General features: G+C 38.1%; 1 protein-coding gene across 1 annotated transcript in view; it reads left to right on the forward strand.

Annotated features, from left to right (window-relative positions):
- The window catches only part of MAOB (monoamine oxidase B), a 105,898-nt gene that overhangs the window by 38,686 nt on the left and 48,232 nt on the right, over positions 1 to 18,980 (forward strand). The window contains exons 2-3 of the mRNA XM_037512500.1: positions 9,375 to 9,469; positions 10,486 to 10,623. Of these exons, the coding sequence (XP_037368397.1) occupies positions 9,375 to 9,469; positions 10,486 to 10,623 (233 nt within the window). The remainder of the gene's footprint in view (positions 1 to 9,374; positions 9,470 to 10,485; positions 10,624 to 18,980) is intronic.

Genomic DNA, 18,980 nt, shown 5'->3' on the forward strand with positions numbered 1-18,980 from the left:
ATCAAGTTGGTGCTACACATTGGTTTGTTTGGTTTATGTCATGCGTTGTTTCGATTTTCCAACAAGATGCAATTAGTATGATCTCAGGAGAGAGGATTCACTCTGTACTTAAGGAGGAGGAACTCTTTGGCCAAAGCACCTCTTAATGAGTAATTGAGTGGATCCGTCCTGCAGGCACTGTGATGCTTTCTGAGCTCCTGTGTTGATAAGGTCACAGGGCTTTGGGTGCTGAAGGCTCCAGGTGATTTTTTATCAACATACTCTTTCCAAGAAAGTTAATAAGGAAATATTCTCATTTTAAAACTTGGCACACTTTGAGTTTTGTTTTTTTGTTGTTGTTTTTATTTTCTTACATCATAGTTCATTTTTGTACAGTTATTGATTTCTCCCCTCAGATGTAGTCCCCATAGTTTTCCTGCCTCCTCACCCATGGAGCAGTCACCATATTCCCTTGTGTTCCTCCCTACCCTGCTTTGAGCCCCTCCCTCCCCTTCTACTGCTGGATGCCTCAGATCTATAGTTTGCCTGCAAATTTTGTCTCTTTTTTTAAATATTTTTTTTAAGATTTATTTATTCATGCATATAAGAACCGGGGTACAAGCCAGATGTGTGGGAGGGTGAGAGGATTCACCAGGAACAGAGAGGGAAACAGAACAGGCAGACTGATGAAATACACTGCTGAGGGAGCAGTGGATGAGACAGGAGAGGTCTGCCATGTCATGTGGGTAGCTCCCTGACTGGCCAGGATCGAACCCGTGCTACAGAGGCTGTGGACAGCTTCACAGCGCTGCGCTCAACCGCCTGCGCCACCGGGGAGGCCCTTTGTCTCTCTTTTTTTTATTTTTACATCTTTTTTTTTTTTGACCCTTTGTTCGGTTCCCTTATATTCCTGCTATAAGAGAAACCATCCGATATTTTTCTTTTTCCTACTGACTTATTTCATTGAGTATAATTCCCTCCAGCTCCACCCATGTCGCCTCCTAAGAGTTTTTTTTAAACAACATAAATCTTTATATATTATAGGAAATATTATAACTAGTGCAAAGCACATGAGACATGAACATAATACAGCTGGGAACAGTAACAAGACCAGGTTTAAAACTAGCTCTGCCATCACTCTCTGTGTAAAGCTCATCACGTCCTTGAATGGCACTGAGCCTCCATTTTATAATCTGAAAAATAGGAATAACAATGCCAGCTTCACCAGGTTGTGGCTGAGGACTGAATGTGTGTGAACGTTGGAAACTGAGGTACTGTACAAATGTAAGGTGTGTGTTATTCTTGGTTGGCTGGTTGCCTGTCTTTCCAGCTCTTTCCCTTTGAAAAAGTCAAGGTATCTTTTATCATTTCCAGTGTGACCACAGGAATTCCATTTCAGGATGTAGAACTGTTTTAGTTTCTTATACTATACTAAATATATTATGTTTACATAGACACCATTGCAATCCTTTATTTATTGACTAAGAAATTAAATGTCATCTTTGTGGAAGGGTATTAGATGAATCCATTCAACAAAGATGAGTGCCAACTGTATATGTCCTTGAGAAGACAAATAATAATTAAATTCTTTTTTTAATAATAAATTTTATTTTTATATTCCCCATACAATTGCAGCCCCCCCATTCTGACCCCAATCCCTCCCCTCCCACCCCCGCCCCCCTAAAAGTGTGTCTGGTTCGTAGTTTTTGTTGATTTTGATTTTCACTTTCTTATAGTTATTCGTTTTCCTGGTCCCTTATTTAAGTTTTCTAGATTCCTGCTATGAGTGAGACCATCCGGTATTTTTCTTTTTCATTTTGGCTTATTTCGCTGAGCATGATCCCTTCCAGTGCCATCCATGTTGCTGCAAATTGCATGTGTTTATCTTTTTTGAATGCTGAGTAATATTCCATGGTGTATATGGACCACATCTTCTTGATCCAGTCATCTATTTTAGGGCATTTGGGTTGTTTCCAAAGCTTAGCTATTGTAAACAGTGCTGCTATAAACATAGGGGTGCAGGTGTTCTTTGGAATTGATGTTTCTGTGTCCTTTGGGTAAATACCTAGGAGTGGAATTGCTGGATCATATGGAAGCTCTATGTTTAGTAGGTCCAGAAATCTCCACACAGCTCTCCACAGTGGTTGGACCAGTTTGCACTCCCACCAACAGTGCAGAAGAGTTCCTTTTTCTCCACACCCTCGCCAACATTTGTTGTTGCTAGTTTTTTTAATATGTGACATTCTCACTGGTGTAAGATGGTATCTCATGGTAGTTTTGATTTGCATTTCCCTGATGACAAGTGATGTTGAACATTTTTTCATATGCCTGTTGGCCATTTGCATTTCCTCTTCAGAGAAGTTTCTTTTTAGCTCTTCTGCCCATTTTTGAACTGGATTATTTTCTTTGTTGTTGTTGAGTCTCATCAGCTCTTTGCAGATTTTTGTGATCAGTCCTTTATCATTAGTGTTGGGTGCAAAAATGTTCTCCCAGTTGGTGGGGTTTCTCTTTGTTTTTGTTATTGTCTCTTTTGCTGTGCAGAAGCTCTTTAATTTGATGTAGTCCCAGCTGTTGATCTTTGCCATCACTATCACTGCTTTGGGTGATGTGTCTGTAAAGATGTCTTTGATGTGCAAATCACGTAGTGTTTCGCCTATATTTCCTTCTATATATTTTATGGTTTCAGGTCTTATGTCTAGTTCTTTAATCCATTTTGAGTTGATTTTTGTGTATGGTGTGAGGTAGTGGTCAAGCTTCATTCTTTTGCATGTAGCGACCCAGTTTTCCCAGCACCATTTATTGAACAAACTTTCTTTGCTCCAATGCATAGTCTTTGCTCCTTTGTCAAAGATTAGTTGACCATAAATCTCTGGGTTTATTTCTGGATTTTCTATTCGATTCCATTGGTCTGTATGTCTGTTCTTGTTCCAATACCATGCAGTTTTGATGATTATGGCTTTGTAGTAGAGTTTGAAGTCTGGGAGTGTGATGCCTCCATTTCCTTCTTTTTTTTTCAGGAGAGCTTTGGCTATTCGGGTTTTTTGTGATTCCATATGAATTTCATCAATAATTGCTCTATTTCTTTGAAGAATGACATTGAAATTTTGATTGGAATAGCATTGAATCTGTATATTGCTTTTGGAAGGATGGCCATTTTAATAATGTTTATTCTTCCAATCCATGAGCAGGGGATGTCTTTCCATTTCTTTGTGTCTTCTTCTATTTCTTTTAACAGTGTTTTATAGTTTTCTTTGTATAGGTCCTTTACCTCTTTTGTTAGATTTATTCCCAAATATATGATTTTTTTTGTTTCAATAAAAAAAGGGATGGTTTTTTGATTTCTTCTTCTTCAGATTTATTGTTTGTGTATAGGAAGGCTACTGACTTTTGCGTGTTGATTTTGTATCCTGCCACTTTACTGAACTGATTGATGAATTGAATTAGTTTTTCTGTGGACTTTTTGGGGTTCTCTATGTATATTATCATATTATCTGCAAATAGTGATAGTTTGACTTCTTCTTTTCCTATTTGGATTCCTTGGATGTCTTTCTCTTGTCTTATTGTTCTGGCTAGGACTTCCAGTATTATATTGAAATTCTTATCATTCAGTATATAAGTTTTCTGAATCTCAAGGCCATGGCACAAGCTATTCAGGCAGTGCCCTGCACAGGGGTATCTGGCGATGCAGTGAAAGAGGGAACGCAATCCAGGCCACCTTTGGCAAGCCTAGCCATTTACACTGGTCAGAAATTGACCTACCAGGGTAGTTCACCTTCTAGTAATTTACACAGAGCTGTGGGACGGGCTAGCAGCGGCCCTGATTCTTGCATAGCATAGGTGATGTTCAATGAAAGACTCTCAGTATTTCACTGCTTGATATGAAGGCTGCTGATTGTGCTTATTATCTGGGGTCAGATTGCCTGAATTCAAGTACTGATATATCACTTATTAGCTGTGTAACCTAGAGCACATTAGTTGACCTCTCTGTGCTTCATTTTCTGCCCACTTCATAGAGTTGTTGGGAGTATAAGTAAATTCTTACATGCGAAACACTTGGAAGAGAAGCTGGCTCAAAATGTTAGCTGTTTTAAGTGATGGCTTTACCTGCATCTCTACTCTGTTGAAAAGTTCCACAATTCATATCTGCATTCTACCCACAAATACTATTTTTTCTTTAATGAATTTAATTTCAAAATGGCAATGTTTTTCTTCTTATCCCAGAACTTTTTGGGCATACATTTTTGTTAAATAACTAAAAAGCATTCTTTTTAACAATATCAAAGAATTCTAGCTCTTTCATCAGAAGGTCACTTTGCTGTTTCTAGAATTTCCTCAAAAGCCATTGCTTTGTCAAAAGTGACTGAAGTGATAAGGGCTATTTGCCTTTTTTTTAAACTTTTTTCCTTCCTGGAGTTGTGCCTATATCCTCTGCCAGGGTTATAAGATTAGAGGTGCTTTGAGGTACAGTAACTTGCATCAATTTTGGTTAAGATTCTTTTTTGTAACTTTATTTTTAAAAGATTTATTTATTTATGCATACAAGAACTGGGGTACAGGCCAGAGGTGTGGGGAGTGAGAGGATTCACCAGAGACAGAATGGGGAACAGAACAGGCAAACTGACTGAAATACACTGCTGAGGGGAGCAGCGGGCGAGTCAGGAGAGGTCTGTTGTGCCCTGTGTTTAACTCCTTGCCCAGGGTTCGAACTCGTGCTTCAGTGGCTGTGGATTGCTTCATAGGTTGCGACTCAATCCCTTGTGCCACCACGGAGGCCACTTTTGTAACTTTAAACTGGCAAGAAGAAGTCCTTATGGAAGCAATGTTGTTTCCTAATGTTTTTAAGATAGTTAAATTAAGACTTTAAAATAGTTACAAAGTTTTGCTAAATATCAGACTTTGGTATGAAGGACATGAGACAGATGGATGAAGCAAAGGATGAGGCAGATAATGATTTCATTTTTTCCCTTCCCTTCATATCTTCATTCCCCAGTTCTCTTAAGACACCTTGAAGCAGCCCTTTTCACTATCCGTAGTGTGTACTTACCAGTTTCTACAGATTCTAACTCTCAGGTCTTTTTCCATGACCAAAACTGGAAACATGCTATGCTAATAATGGTTGCACCACTGATTTCTAGGTATTTAAAATAATTTGGTTCTCTAATCCAAATTGAGGTATACAAATGATTGAGTTAATTATCACTTTAATGCAATCTTTTCTAAGTAAACTACTCAGAAAGAGAGATGCAATATTTTTTTAATTTTGTGGCATTAGGCATTCATCTACCATTATGCAGATGTGCCAGGCTATGATTATTCACTCCAGGGAGACTCTTAGAGTCACAATACTATGGAATCTGCACCACTTGGAGGCATCAAATGAGATGATCTTGTCGGGGGCTAGAGGGGCTGCTTCCAAAAGTGCTGAATGATAATTCATGTGTGAAATATTATAGATCCTGTATATTATACTCAAGTTTAGTTAGCTTTTTAAAACTACAAAGTGGTTATAAGGTTGTTCCTAAATTGTTTGCAAAAAAATCACTATGAGAAAAACTGATATGTTAAGATTCTTATTATCAGAAGGAGAGAACATCTTAAGAAGCTTTGCACCCATCAATGTATAGAGTTGCTACATTTTAAATTTTTTCCCTTTTGATCTGAGTGCAGTGGCTAAGTCAGGTAGGGGGTTGATCTCTGATCCTCTCATTTTCTATAGAGAGTCAGTGAATGTCTTAAGCCTCCATTTTCTTCATTTTAAAATGAGGCTAATAATACTCACCTCCCCACACTGCAGTGAAGATCAGGTGAGCTTTGTGTGCAAACTCTTCCTACAGACCAAAGCAAGTGCTCAATGCTTTGTGATAGGCTGTTATAATTGTGATGAGCTGTTATAATTGTGGGTGTTTTCTTTTTTTTTCTTTTTTTTTAACTGTTTTTGCATTGTGTCAGGAAATGAGTGCATAAATGTTTAAACAGTACCAATACATTGGCTAGTATTCTTAGGGCAAATGTATTTCTGCTGCTTTATGATTTAGATTCCCTCCCCCAGTCATATTGTATTTCAGAATTCCAAGACATCCCAGAGAATGTACCATCTCGCATGTTTTTGTTATTAATTTCATATTTTTATTGGTGTAACATTATAGAAATTTCAGGCATGCATCATTATACATCAGCATCTGTATACATTAAGTTCAATGGGAAAATGTGTTAAAAGTTCCAAACAACTGACACAGAAATGAACTGTTGGAAAACAATCCCATTGTGTGCCAGGGAGACGCTGTGTAGTTAATGATTTGCTTATTCTTCGATCAGACATATCGTTAATCATTTTACACATCATCAAGGAGAAATCGCTTTCGAGCTACTTCTTAACAATTCTAGTCCCCTCCTGTGCACACTCCATCCCTTCAGTTTCAGGTGTAGATACACTAAGTCTTCCACCCTCTAAATTGCAGTCGCAATCCCTCAGTCACCATTATTTGGGTCAAATCAGGTTTTTTGTCATGTGATGTCAAACAAGCAGTTTGAAAACTGCCTATGAACATTAGTATTTTCAACAATATGCTCTGTATTGCCCTATTTAAAGACACTTTTTTCTTTTTCTGTTTATGACTTTTAAAGGCACACGAGCATAGAGAACTCTTTCAGTGATTTGCTAAGACTCTGAATTGTTTATATAACTGATTATGTTTAACATCAGATACTACTAGGTAACTGTACTTCTCAAAGACAGTACCTTTTATGGAATATAAAATGCTGGTGTATAGCAGTGATGTTGTATTTCGTTCTGAAGCTTTTGTTTAAGCCTCAGCAGGCTCAGTAGGTCTGTCTGAATTCTCTGATAACAGCTGTTACTATGGCTGCATATTGTGTCATATTTTATTTGTTGAACTCATGCCTGATAAGAAAAATGACTGAATTGTCTGCAATTTTGAATCTACATAGAAATGTTCTCTCTTTCTTATGGAGGTAAAAAAGAAAATTAGGAAACTAGAATTAGAAATGCAAGCCATGTGTTCCTCAATTCAGTTTGTGTGATGTTCCTGCATGTTGTTGGGCCTGTGGATTGGGGGGCCCTTCCCCCACCACAACAGGAAGCCCTGTCTTCCCCCCAAGGAGAAAAACGAGAAGATGGATTAATTCAAATAATGAAATGTCAAGTCAGACTCTTTAAAAAAAAATTGAGTTTCCTCTTGTTGGATAACCAACGGATGTTGAATGAAACCTTGGCTTTTTATTATGGTTTCTATGTGGGTTCATATTTTATGTTCCACGGATTCTTATCAACCACAAGATACAAAGGTGTATTTAAAACACGTTGATCCAAATAAAGTGAAAAATATCTTTTGAGACGTAATTTTTCCCAGTGGCAAAATCAAGAGATGCAATCTGTGAAGAGGATGGTTACGAGGCCCTGCATACAGCAGTGGGCTCAGAGGTTACCAATACAGTCGTTGGAGCAAAACCACCCACTGGCTCTTTATGTGACCTTGGACACCTTTTTGTGCTTCAGTTTCCTCAGCTGTAAGATAAGGATATCAATGATGTCTTATCTCATTCGGCTGTCATGAGAAATCATTGAATAATTAAAGCACTGCGAATAGCATCTCAAGTGTGGTGAACACTGTAGCATGAGATATTTCCACTGGAGTCTTATTATTTGCACTAGTAGGGTCTAAAGGTCCCAGAACTGTTACTTTGGAAAGATAGAAGCTAAGAAGATAGAAGCTGTTTTATATATCTGTCAGGTACCGTGTCTTACCTTAGCATTTCCTTGGTCTTCTATAGAATGAATAAGGTAACTGGAACTGAGCAAATTCAGTTCATCGTGGTGACAGCTCCAGAGTTCTGTTATCTGAATCAACTCTTACTAAATACTGTATGAGTGGTTTTAAAGAGGCTAGTTTAAGGCCTTGAGGTCAAAAACTTTATCCAGGATGTGCATATACCCAAGACTACACATATGAACTCTACAATGAGCTTCTTCTTTGTCGAAACTTACTAAACTCACCAAGTAAAGTTAATTAAATGTAAGTATATCACAATAAAACTGATTTTTAATTTTGTCATTTCTTTTATTTAAATTATTTTATTGAGGTAATCTTGGTTTATATCGCCATTTGTATTTTGGAAGTATAGGATCCCCTCCTTGAGGTGGTTTTACCATAGTGCGTCTACCACCAAAGCACCCATAGTCCTCCATCACAGTCCATTGTGCTCGCTCCCTCCCCACTTTGTTTTCTCCCCTCCCCTTCCTTTCCCCCTCTCTTCTTACCCCCACCCCCAGCCCTGGGTAGCTCCGTTCTGTAGTCAGCTTTCAAGGGTGAGTTTTTAAGTTTAACTTTATCTCACCCATTATTTGATTTCTCTATATTCCACATATTAGTGACACCATCTAGTATTTCTCTTTCTCCTTCTGACTTATTTTGTTTTGCATATTCCCTTCCAGCTCCATCCATGTTGCCACAAATGGCGTGTTTGTCTTTTTTGATCACTGAGTAGTATTCCATTATATATATATATATATATATATATATATATATATATACCACATCTTTTTTGAAATTTATTTATATATTTTTACATCATTTTATACCACAACTTCTTGACCCACTCGTCTGTTTTTGGGCATTTAGGTTTTTTCCATAGCTTGGCTGTTGTAAAAAGTACTGCAGTGAATATGGGAGTGCAAGTTTCCTCTTGAATTAGTGTAAAACTGGTTTTTTAAAGCTGTATTCATGATGGTGAGAATATAGTAGATATTTATTATTTTTGACTGCATTAATGATAAATGGATGAATGAGTGAATGGAGTCATTTCGTTTATATCAATGGATCACATGGGCAATTAGGATGCCTAAGGAGTTCAAATTCAATGTTCTTGGTTTTGAAGCTTTACATCAACCTCCAAAAGTCTGATTTTAGCAGTAAATCTAGTTCCTCTCACATGCTTTGAGAGTTCAGTCTCCCCACCCTTCCAAATTAACTATTTTTTCTGATTTCCTTGAGAGTGAAGTCAGTGGCTAAACTGCTTGTTCCTGTTCTTGCTGGGGGTATATATTTCTTTGTAGTGTGAGCTTGTGTTTTTATTTGTGCTGTTATACAATCATATAATTTAGTCCCAAAAGATAGACATTTTTATATAGTAACCACAGATGTTTTTAAGATTTGAGACATTTACCAAAAATGAAGTCCTTTTTGTTCATTCTAGAAATAGCTTTTGATTCGCCAAACTTGGAATTTGGGCCTCCACTGAGAAACACTGGCCACCTGTAAGCCAAATGTAACCGTGAGCCATGTGTGTGGCTTTCCTCGCTGAGTGTTAGCCTGAGGAGCTTATCTCGGGTCCCTGGAGAATGTTAGATTCTGAATTCTCATTGTGTTCTCTCCCAGGTATGGCAGCAGCCAAACTTCTGCATGAGTCTGGCCTGAGTGTGGTTGTTCTGGAAGCCCGCGACCGTGTGGGAGGCAGGACTTACACCGTTAGGGTAAGACATTAAAGATGTAGGGGAGAAAGTGGGACTGAAATTGAATTTTTTTTTCTGAAAGTCTTGAATTTCATTTGAATCTTTTCAAGAAAGGAAAAATTACTCTGAAACATTCTCCATTACCTATCTTTCAATTTGCTTCCTTTTCAACTTTCTTCTGTCTCTTTTCTCTTTCCATTTTATGACACTTAGCAGCTGCCCATTAATTTATTGCACCAAAAATAAGTGTTTGGAATATACCTATTTAAAATGAATAAAACAAAATCACTGCCCTTGTAAAAGTTACATTCTTTTTCGAGGGGTAGGAGGGTAAGTGGAGGGGCTGGACAATAAATAAACAAGCCAAAAAAAAAAAAAAGAAAGAAAGGAAAGGGGGAGACCTTTCGTGTCCCTGAGTGATAAGTACCCAGTTATGCTTAAACATGTTCAGACGCAGAGAGCTTTCCTACTCACTTTTTGGTCAAAAGTTGTTCCTTAGTGACTGCAAGTGAAGTTGATTCAAACCATAGAGAAAATTTGCTACTGAACATAAAAGCAATTTCAAAGGTTCAAATTATAACCAAATTTTCCCTGATGTTGTTTTTCAAATGTCTGTATTTATATTAGCAAACCATATAAGGGAAGTGATCATTTCCTTTCTTGCTTACCTTCTAGTATCAGGGTGCATCACAGTTAACCTGAATTATTAAGAGAAATTTATCAATGGTTCATAGCTTACAAATTAAAGGCACTAAAAAACAAACCATGTTGTGGTATATTGTGAATGATGGAGTTCACAAGTCTCTTGCTTATTCAGTGTTCAATTAATTTTGCTTTAAATTAGAGAATGATTTAATAATTGCTATGTCACATGGATGAAAAAGATTTGAGAACAGAATCCAGTTTTCCATGATATATACCTCTAGGTGCTTCTATACCCTGTGAAATGCCAATTTGCTTATTTCAGTAATGTCCTCTTTTAACTTAGGAATAACATTTTCACAAATACTTATCTTTATTTTTCCATGGGAAAACAGAACCAAAAGGTTAAATATGTGGACCTTGGAGGATCCTATATTGGGCCAACCCAGAATCGTATTTTAAGATTAGCCAAGGATCTAGGACTGGAGACCTACAAAGTGAATGAAGTAGAACGTCTGATCCACCATGTAAAGGTAAGCCTGGGCCAGCCTTTCAAGGATTTGCAGGTAATTTTATACGTATTTCCATGTAAATATTCTAGATCACTCTCTCAGAATCTTTTGTATAGCAGAATGATACATATGTGCTTTATAAATGTATTTCAGCCACTCTGACAATTTTTTCATGGTTAGCAAGGAGGAATTAAGTGAGAATTCTAAACCTATTTGGGAAATTTATTGACAAAGCAATGTTGCCCATAGGGTAAGAAGTTTAACAAAAGCCATAGAGAAAAAATGTATATGATTAATGAAATACTTCTATTTAAATACCTGGGACTTGGGCCTCCCCGGTGGTGCAGTGGGTTGAGCTCAGCGTTGTGAAGCTGTCTGCAGCCCGTGCAGCGTGGATTCGACTCCCGATCAGCCAAGGAGATACCCACATGGCGTGGCAGACCTCTCCTGCCTCGCCTGCTGCTCCCCTCAGCAGTGTTTTCGGTTGTCTGCCTGTTCCATTCCCAGCTCTGTCTCTGGTGAATTCTCTCACCCTCCCGCCTCTGTCCTGTACCCTAGCTCTTGTATAAATAAATAAATCTTTAAAAAAATTAAAAATTAATAATAAATAAATACCTGGTGCTCTTTAGTGTGATATAAAAACCTGTCTACAGTTTTACAAATGTTGCTCTGGATAGCACATTATAAAAAGTATTGGTAATATGTGTATTGCAGTATTGAAATCTTATTATTGACTAAATACATATGTAAATATATGTGTGTGTTTATATATCAGTTAAATTACTTTTCTCTAGAGATTTACATAAAAATAGCTCAAGTCACATATCTCATCTTTTGTCTGAAAGTTACACTGATCACACCAAGATTTCTGTGAGTTTACTGGGTCTCCATTTCTATGATCATTTAACACTTAAAGTCATTCACATTTCCTGTCCTGGTCCTGTGACTGTCCTTCCCTTTACTCCTGCCAGCCTGGGTACAAACACAACTGTTTGTCACACACTATCCCACAAACATTTGTGTGGTGCAGAACTCTGATGCTTTGAGCACTGACGGTTTGGTGGTAGTGGTGGTGGCCGGGGGGGTTGGATATTGGTTGGGAGGTGAAGGGTTAATTGTTGAAACACCAACAGCTTAGAATTGAATGTTGGACATTCTAATTCTAATAAGCCCTTAGACCAATGCACCCCTAGGGATTTCTCTCTGGCCACACTCCTCTGTGGATTCCAATCTTTTGCCATGTTACTGTCTCAGACTTCCGCATCTCCCTGATCTTTAGTTTCCCTTCATCATTGTCACTTGATAGAAAAAGTCACAGATGTTCACAGACATGCAAAGAGTCACCACTTTGGACCCCACCTTGGAGTCCCATAGAACAGGCAGAGGTTTTGAGTATCAGTCTTGCCTCTCTCCCCCTCACTGAGCTCCATATGAAGATATAAGCGGTATAGACACATATTCCTCACGGTAGAAATCACTCACGTAGGAGATAGAATTAACGAGTAGCAGTCAGTTCTGATTTACATAACAGTGTTGATCCTCTTGTATTATTTATGAGTGATGATATCAAGAAGGACAAATAAGAGATTGTACATCATGAATCATTTAATAAAACAGGAAATAAACATTTATCTAATTTAGAATAAACGTGGGTAAAAGATTTTCTTAACTTACACATAAATGTTTTGGTTGACCTTCAGATTTTGTTTTATAAGGCTTTTCACCTTATATATGTCTAGCAGGAAAAAAAAAAGACATTGAATTAGAAATAAAAGTGTAGCATGGAGACAGTGTGATTTGTTGATCATCAATCAGCAGCACTTTAGTAAACATCCTTCTTTGGGTTCCTCACTTTTAAATGTAGGTCATATTCATCGATTTCTTCTGTGTTCCTTGTCATCACATATAAAATTTGCAGAGACTGACTCCCCAAACACTAAGATCTCACTTTCGTTTCTATAGACAAAGGAGATGACTAGAGATTATATTCACTTCTCCGTCTTTGTGTATGCAGGGGTTCTTGGTAGTCAGGGGTTATGGCCAGCACGTTTTGTTTTTCTGGTAATCTTATGACTGACATTAACTTCCTTGTTTGAAAACGATTGTAGCAGCACTGTTTACAATAGCTAAGCTTTGGAAACAACCCAAATGCCCAAAAATAGATGACTGGATCAAGAAGATGTGGTACATATATACCATGGAATATTACTCAGCATTCAAAAAAGATAAACACATGCAATTTGCAGCAACATGGATGGCGCTGGAAGGGATCATGCTCAGCGAAATAAGCCAAAAAGAAAAAGAAAAATACCGGATGGTCTCACTCATAGCAGGAATCTAGAAAACTTAAATAATGGACCAGGAAAATGAATAACTATAAGAAAGTGAAAATCAAAATCAACAAAAAACTATGAACCAGAGACACTTTTAGGGGGGCGGGGGCGGGAGGGGAGGGATTGGGGTCAGAATGGGGGGCTGCAATTGTATGGGGAATATAACAATAAAATTTATAAAAAAAAAAAAAAAAAAAAAAAGAAAACGATTGTTCAGTCATCAATTGTGGAAACGTTATTACACTTAAATAATTTTTCACCGTGTTGGCCACGTGTTCTGCTCTTAGACTATTTCAAGTAATCTGTGAAGCTAGGAAAATCAAGCAGCATTCCTGATTTATAGAAGATAAATACCTATGCCAACAGTGTTCTTTATAAAATTTAAAATAAATGATTGCTTTTAATTATTACAAAAATAATAATTGTGCCATGTTTATTGTAAATATACAATAGGAAAATATTGGTAAAGAAAAACAATTTAAGAGCCCTTTCATGATCCTATGTAGAGAAAATCCCTGTAAAATATTCTCTTGGTTTATGTTTTTATATTCCTGGATTGCTATTTTCTGACCTCTGCTGGAGGAAATGAGAAATATCAGTGCTCTTAAAAAATGTTGTCTACAAATATGTATGCATATATGTATGTTTGCTGCAACTTAGTCTCTAATTCTCATCAGTAAGACAACTGAAACACCAGTGAGGCTGGGAAGCAAAGGTTTTTGCAATCTTGACAGAGGTGCTAATCTGACTTCCTAATAGTCATAAACGATGAAGAACTACATGATAACAAATATGAGAAAGATTTCTTTTTTTTTTATTTTAATAATAAATTTTATTTTTATATTCCCCATACAATTGCAGCCCCCCCATTCTGACCCCAATCTCTCCCCTCCCACCCCCGCCCCCTTAAAAGTGTCTCTGGTTCGTAGTTTTTTGTTGATTTTGATTTTCACTTTCTTATAGTTATTCATTTTCCTGGTCCCTTATTTAAGTTTTCTAGATTCCTGCTATGAGTGAGACCATCCGGTATTTTTCTTTTTCTTTTTGGCTTATTTCGCTAAGCATGATCCCTTCCAGTGCCATCCATGTTGCTGCAAATTGTATGTGTTTATCTTTTTTGAATGCTGAGTAATATTCCATGGTATATATGGACCACATCTTCTTGATCCAGTCATCTATTTTTGGGCATTTGGGTTGTTTCCAAAGCTTAGCTATTGTAAACAGTGCTGCTATAAACATAGGAGTGCAGGTGCTCTTTGGAATTGATGTTTCTGTGTCCTTTGGGTAAATACCTAGGAGTGGAATTGCTGGATCATATGGAAGCTCTATGTTTAGTAGGTCCAGAAATCTCCACACAGCTCTCCATAGTGGTTGGACCAGTTTGCACTCCCACCAACAGTGCACAAGAGTTCCTTTTTCTCCACATCCTCGCCAACATTTGTTGTTGCTAGTTTTTTTAATATGTGCCATTCTCACTGGTGTGAGATGGTATCTCATGGTAGTTTTGATTTGCATTTCCCTGATTACAAGTGATGTTGAACATTTTTTCATATGCCTGTTGGCCATTTGCAATTCCTCTTCAGAGAAGTTTCTTTTTAGCTCTTCTGCCCATTTTTTGACTGGATTATTTTCTTTGTTGTTGCTGAGTCTCATCAGCTCTTTGCAGATTTTTGTGATCAGTCCTTTATCATTAGTGTTGGGTGCAAAAATGTTCTCCCAGTTGGTGGGGTTTCTCTTTGTTTTTGGGGTAGCTTCACAAAGGAAGACTGTCTTTCTCTAGAAACAGTGGCTCCCAGTATCACCACCTCCCTAGTGTTGTAGAAGAAATGGTCTGCCTAGATGGGGTGTATACATGATGGCTTCATAATAGGCACCCATAAATCCCTGGTATGTTGTGATGGGCAAGCTCCATGACTGTCTGCCCTCTGCTCTCTGAGAAATGCCTGTCTTCCGAGTGGCAGTCATTTTTAGTGCTATGTAGATTTGTTTTATGTTGTTAAAATGTGGTTTTCCAAATCCTTTTTTTTTTCTAAGATTTATTTTTTATGCATACAAGAACTGGGGTACACGCCAGAGGTGTGGGGGTGAGAGGATTCACCAGAGATAGAGCGGGGACCCGAACAGGCAGACCAACCGAAATACCCTGCTGAGGGGAGCAGCAGGCGAGGCAGGAGAGGTCTGCTGCACCATATGGGTAGCTCCCTGGAGCGCCGGGGATCGAACCCTGCGCTGCTGGGGAGGCCCCCAAATCCTTGTTCTTGAATAAAATATGTGAATCCAAAGCTATATTGGGATTTAATTATCAGTGGGAACAGCCCTCACTTCAGCTGAAATCTATATAATTCAGAAAGTCTTTTCTTCTACAATTAGTAATGTGGCTGTTGATGCTTAACAATAATTGTTTGTTTTACAGTCATGCTAATTTCTGCTAGTACAGTTTAGAAGACATCTGTTTAGAAGCCTTGGGAATGACTTGTAGAATTTGCCCCCTTTTGGAGAATATCTCATAATTAAAAAGAAAGCAACCAAAAAAACTTCTTAAGAAAACTTAGTGTATATTCTGACTTACATCTCTTTCTCTCCCATTGAGTGCATCCATGTGTCTGGTTAGCTTGTTGTTTCTTGTTTGTTCATTCTTTTGGCTTCTTTGAAGATGTTGGAGAAAATTCTGAAGGTTGGTACAATTTGAACTATCAGCAAATAAAGATTCTCTGTCTCAGATCCTTGTATCAGTCTGCAATTGGTCCTAATATCTAGTCAAAGTACACTTGAAAATTCTTTAGGCCCAAAGGCTGAACAGTTAAGAGTTTGATACATGTAATGATACAGCGTGACTTAAAATTAAGAGTCAAATTTCACACTGATAATCACTGCCAAACTTCAGTTATCTGGAGAAACTAAGAAAAATGACTTTCTGGTCTTAGTCTGCTTCTATGTGGGCAGAAACCAAGCTGATTGTCAAAGTCCCTTTGGTGTTGCATGTGCCCAACCTCAAGAGATGCTTGAAGAGGCATCTCTCAAATATATTGCCTATTGTTGCTGCTACATTTGTTGTTGCTCAGACAGTCTCATGAGGAGGCAGTATTTGGCATAATCCCTCAATTTGTTGAAAACTCTGAAATCCTATTGAGAAAACAGTTCATAAAGGCAGAGAGCAGTGTTCTGTCTGTAAGACCTGTTCATTGAATTGGTATGAGGCGATTGCAGTTGCTAAACTGTATCTTGGTATTGAGGAACGGCAGCAGAATTAGAGTTGAAATATTGTGAAATAAAATATTGAAATCATAATTGCATTTGGCAAATGGAAATTGTCCTGTTGTGCAGGACCTCAGCATCTCCCAGAAATCAGCAGTGCAGAGTGCCTGGTCTTCTCTGGGCTCTTACTGTCCCCACTTCTCCATGACCCTGCCCCCAATCCTATTAATCTAGGGGAAGCCTGGATCAAAGTGCAGGGGTGCACTTGCCTCTCTCATGATGACAGAAGTCTCCAGGAACAGGTTAGGCAAACTCTTGTATTTCACCCAGGAACAGCTGCCTGTTTCGCACAGATCCACACATGCCACACAGAGCTCACTGGCTCCTGGAGTCTGCCCTAGCTGAGATGGGCTTCAAGAACCTTCTTTTCTCCCATATTTTATTTCTTATTTGTTGGAAAGAAGGCTTTTTCCCAAGGAAAAAATGTGGAGAATAAGAATGTCCTCTTCAGCAAGTGAAACTCATTAGCCTGATGATCATTCTGAAGCTTATGTTAAGTTATTCTGGAAACCCAAACACACATTTGTCCTCTTTAGAGAATATGAACAGACCTTCATGCTGTAATAATTTGCTGAAAATTGTACCTTCAGTGGCTGTATTTGGAATAACAGCTTGGGATATAAAATGAATTTATTCTACTGCAACGTTTCCATCTGGAACTTAAAATACGAAAAAGTCAGTCAACATATTCTCTCTGAACACACATGCACATACACACACATCTGGGTAAAGGAAGTATGCATTGAGAGGAAGTTCAAGAGGGCCTAAGATGTGTTAGGCTACCTTGCTCCCCTCAGCAACAGCCTGCAGGAAGGCATAGATGTGGATTCTGAGTTTAACCACATAGTCAAAGTTTTTCTCTTGGCCTGTGCTGTGACCAGCAAATAATAACAGTGGTGATATCACTCTGATATGAACATCTGGAACATACCAAGTGCGTTCATATCTGATATAGGAACACCTCAGAGATGTTGTGAATTCAATTCCAGACCATTGCAGTTTAACAAGTATCACAATAAAGCAAGTCACAGGATTTTGTTTCCTAATACATATAAAAGTTATGTATATACTAGACTATAGTCTATTAAGTATGCAGTAGCAATATGTCTAAAAAGTGTACTTCCCTTAATTAAAAACACTTTATTGCTGAAAAATGTTAACCATCTTCTGAATCTTCAATGAATCGTCATCCTTTTGCTTGTAGGAGACCTTGTAAAAAATGCAGAATCTGTGAAGCACAATAAATAAAGTATTCCTGTATCTTATTTGGGGCTCATGTTTGTGAGTTTAGACATTTGTGAGGCCCAAATAAACGGAAAGTATTTAGCTGTGACCTAGAAGTTTTATCTCCATTAAATGGAGAACATAAAAGCTAAGGATGGTAATTGCATATGACAGGAAAGCATGGGATTAGAGCATGAACTGAGGTCTTCGGTTGCCAAGGATACACCACAAAGCGCTCACTGGCCCTCACAAGGGAGGATTTCTGTCATTTCCTCCTGAGCCCTAGCACCTGGCTTGCCTGGCTTCCTTCCTGCCAAAGTTGAACTTTCACATCTTGGAAAAATCCATTTCAAGATCATCCTATCCTTAAAATGTTCCATTTCGCTGGCTCCTTCCTAAGACCTGCATCCTCACTTTCCTGATTACTTCGTAATAACCTTTTTGGAAGTAGGATGATTAGTGTTCTGTTACTTGAATTACTCCTGTTACTTCAAGATTACACACACACACAAACACAAATTTTGTTAATATTCTTCATTTCTGATGTTTATATTTTTTCAGATTTTTTAATTTTTTTTACATTATTGTTCATTTTTAAACAATATTTGCTTCCCCCACCCCCTCAGGTGTAGTCCCCATAGAGTTTCCTTCACCAGTGCACCCGTGCACCATCACCTCAGTCCCCTGTGCTCCTCCCTCCCTCCCTCTGATCCCTCTCCTCCTCCTCCCCTGCAGTATGTCTCTGGTTTATAATTGCCTGTTTTTATTTTGTTGTGTTTTGTACTTTTATTATTTTTTTACACTGCTGTCTTATTTGGTTCCCCTATATTCCTGCTATAAGTGAAACCATCCGATATTTTTCCTTTTCCTTCTGACTTATCTCACTGAGCATAATTCCTTCTAGCTCCATCCACGTTGCTGCGAATGGCATGAGTTTATCTTTTTAAATTGCTGAATAATATTCCATTGTGTATATATGCCACATCTTCCTGATCCAGTCATCTATTTTTGGGCATTTGGGTTGTTTCCAGGTTTTACCTATTGTAAACAGTGCTGCAATAAACATAGGGGTACAGGTGTTCTTTTGAATGACTGTTTTTGTGTCCTTTGGGTAGATCCCTAGGAGTGGGATTGCTGGGTCATATGGTAGCTCCATTTTTAGTAGACTGAGGAATCTCCAGACAGCTTTCCATAGTGGTTGGACCAGTTTGCACTCCCACCAGCAATGTAGGAGAGTTCCTTTTTCACCGCATCCTCGCCAACATTTGTTGTTGCTAGTTATTTTTTGTTGTTGTTTTTTTGTTTGATATGTGCCATTCTTACAGGTGTAAGGTGGTATCTCAGTGTGGTTTTGATTTCCATTTCCCTGATGATAAGGGACATTGAACATTTTTTCATATGCCTGTTGGCCATTTGCATTTCCTCTTTGGCGAAATGTCTTTTAAGTTCTTCTGCCCATTTCTTGACTGGATTGTTTTTGTTGAGTTGTGTGAGTTTTTTGTATATTTTTGTGATCAGTCAGTCCCTTATCAGTTGTATGGAGTGCAAAGATTTTTTCCCCAGTCA

The sequence above is a fragment of the Talpa occidentalis genome, unplaced genomic scaffold (assembly GCF_014898055.3).
Source record: "Talpa occidentalis isolate TD23 unplaced genomic scaffold, MPIMG_talOcc4v2.1 talOcc4.15, whole genome shotgun sequence".
Classification (NCBI taxonomy): Eukaryota; Metazoa; Chordata; class Mammalia; order Eulipotyphla; family Talpidae; genus Talpa; species Talpa occidentalis.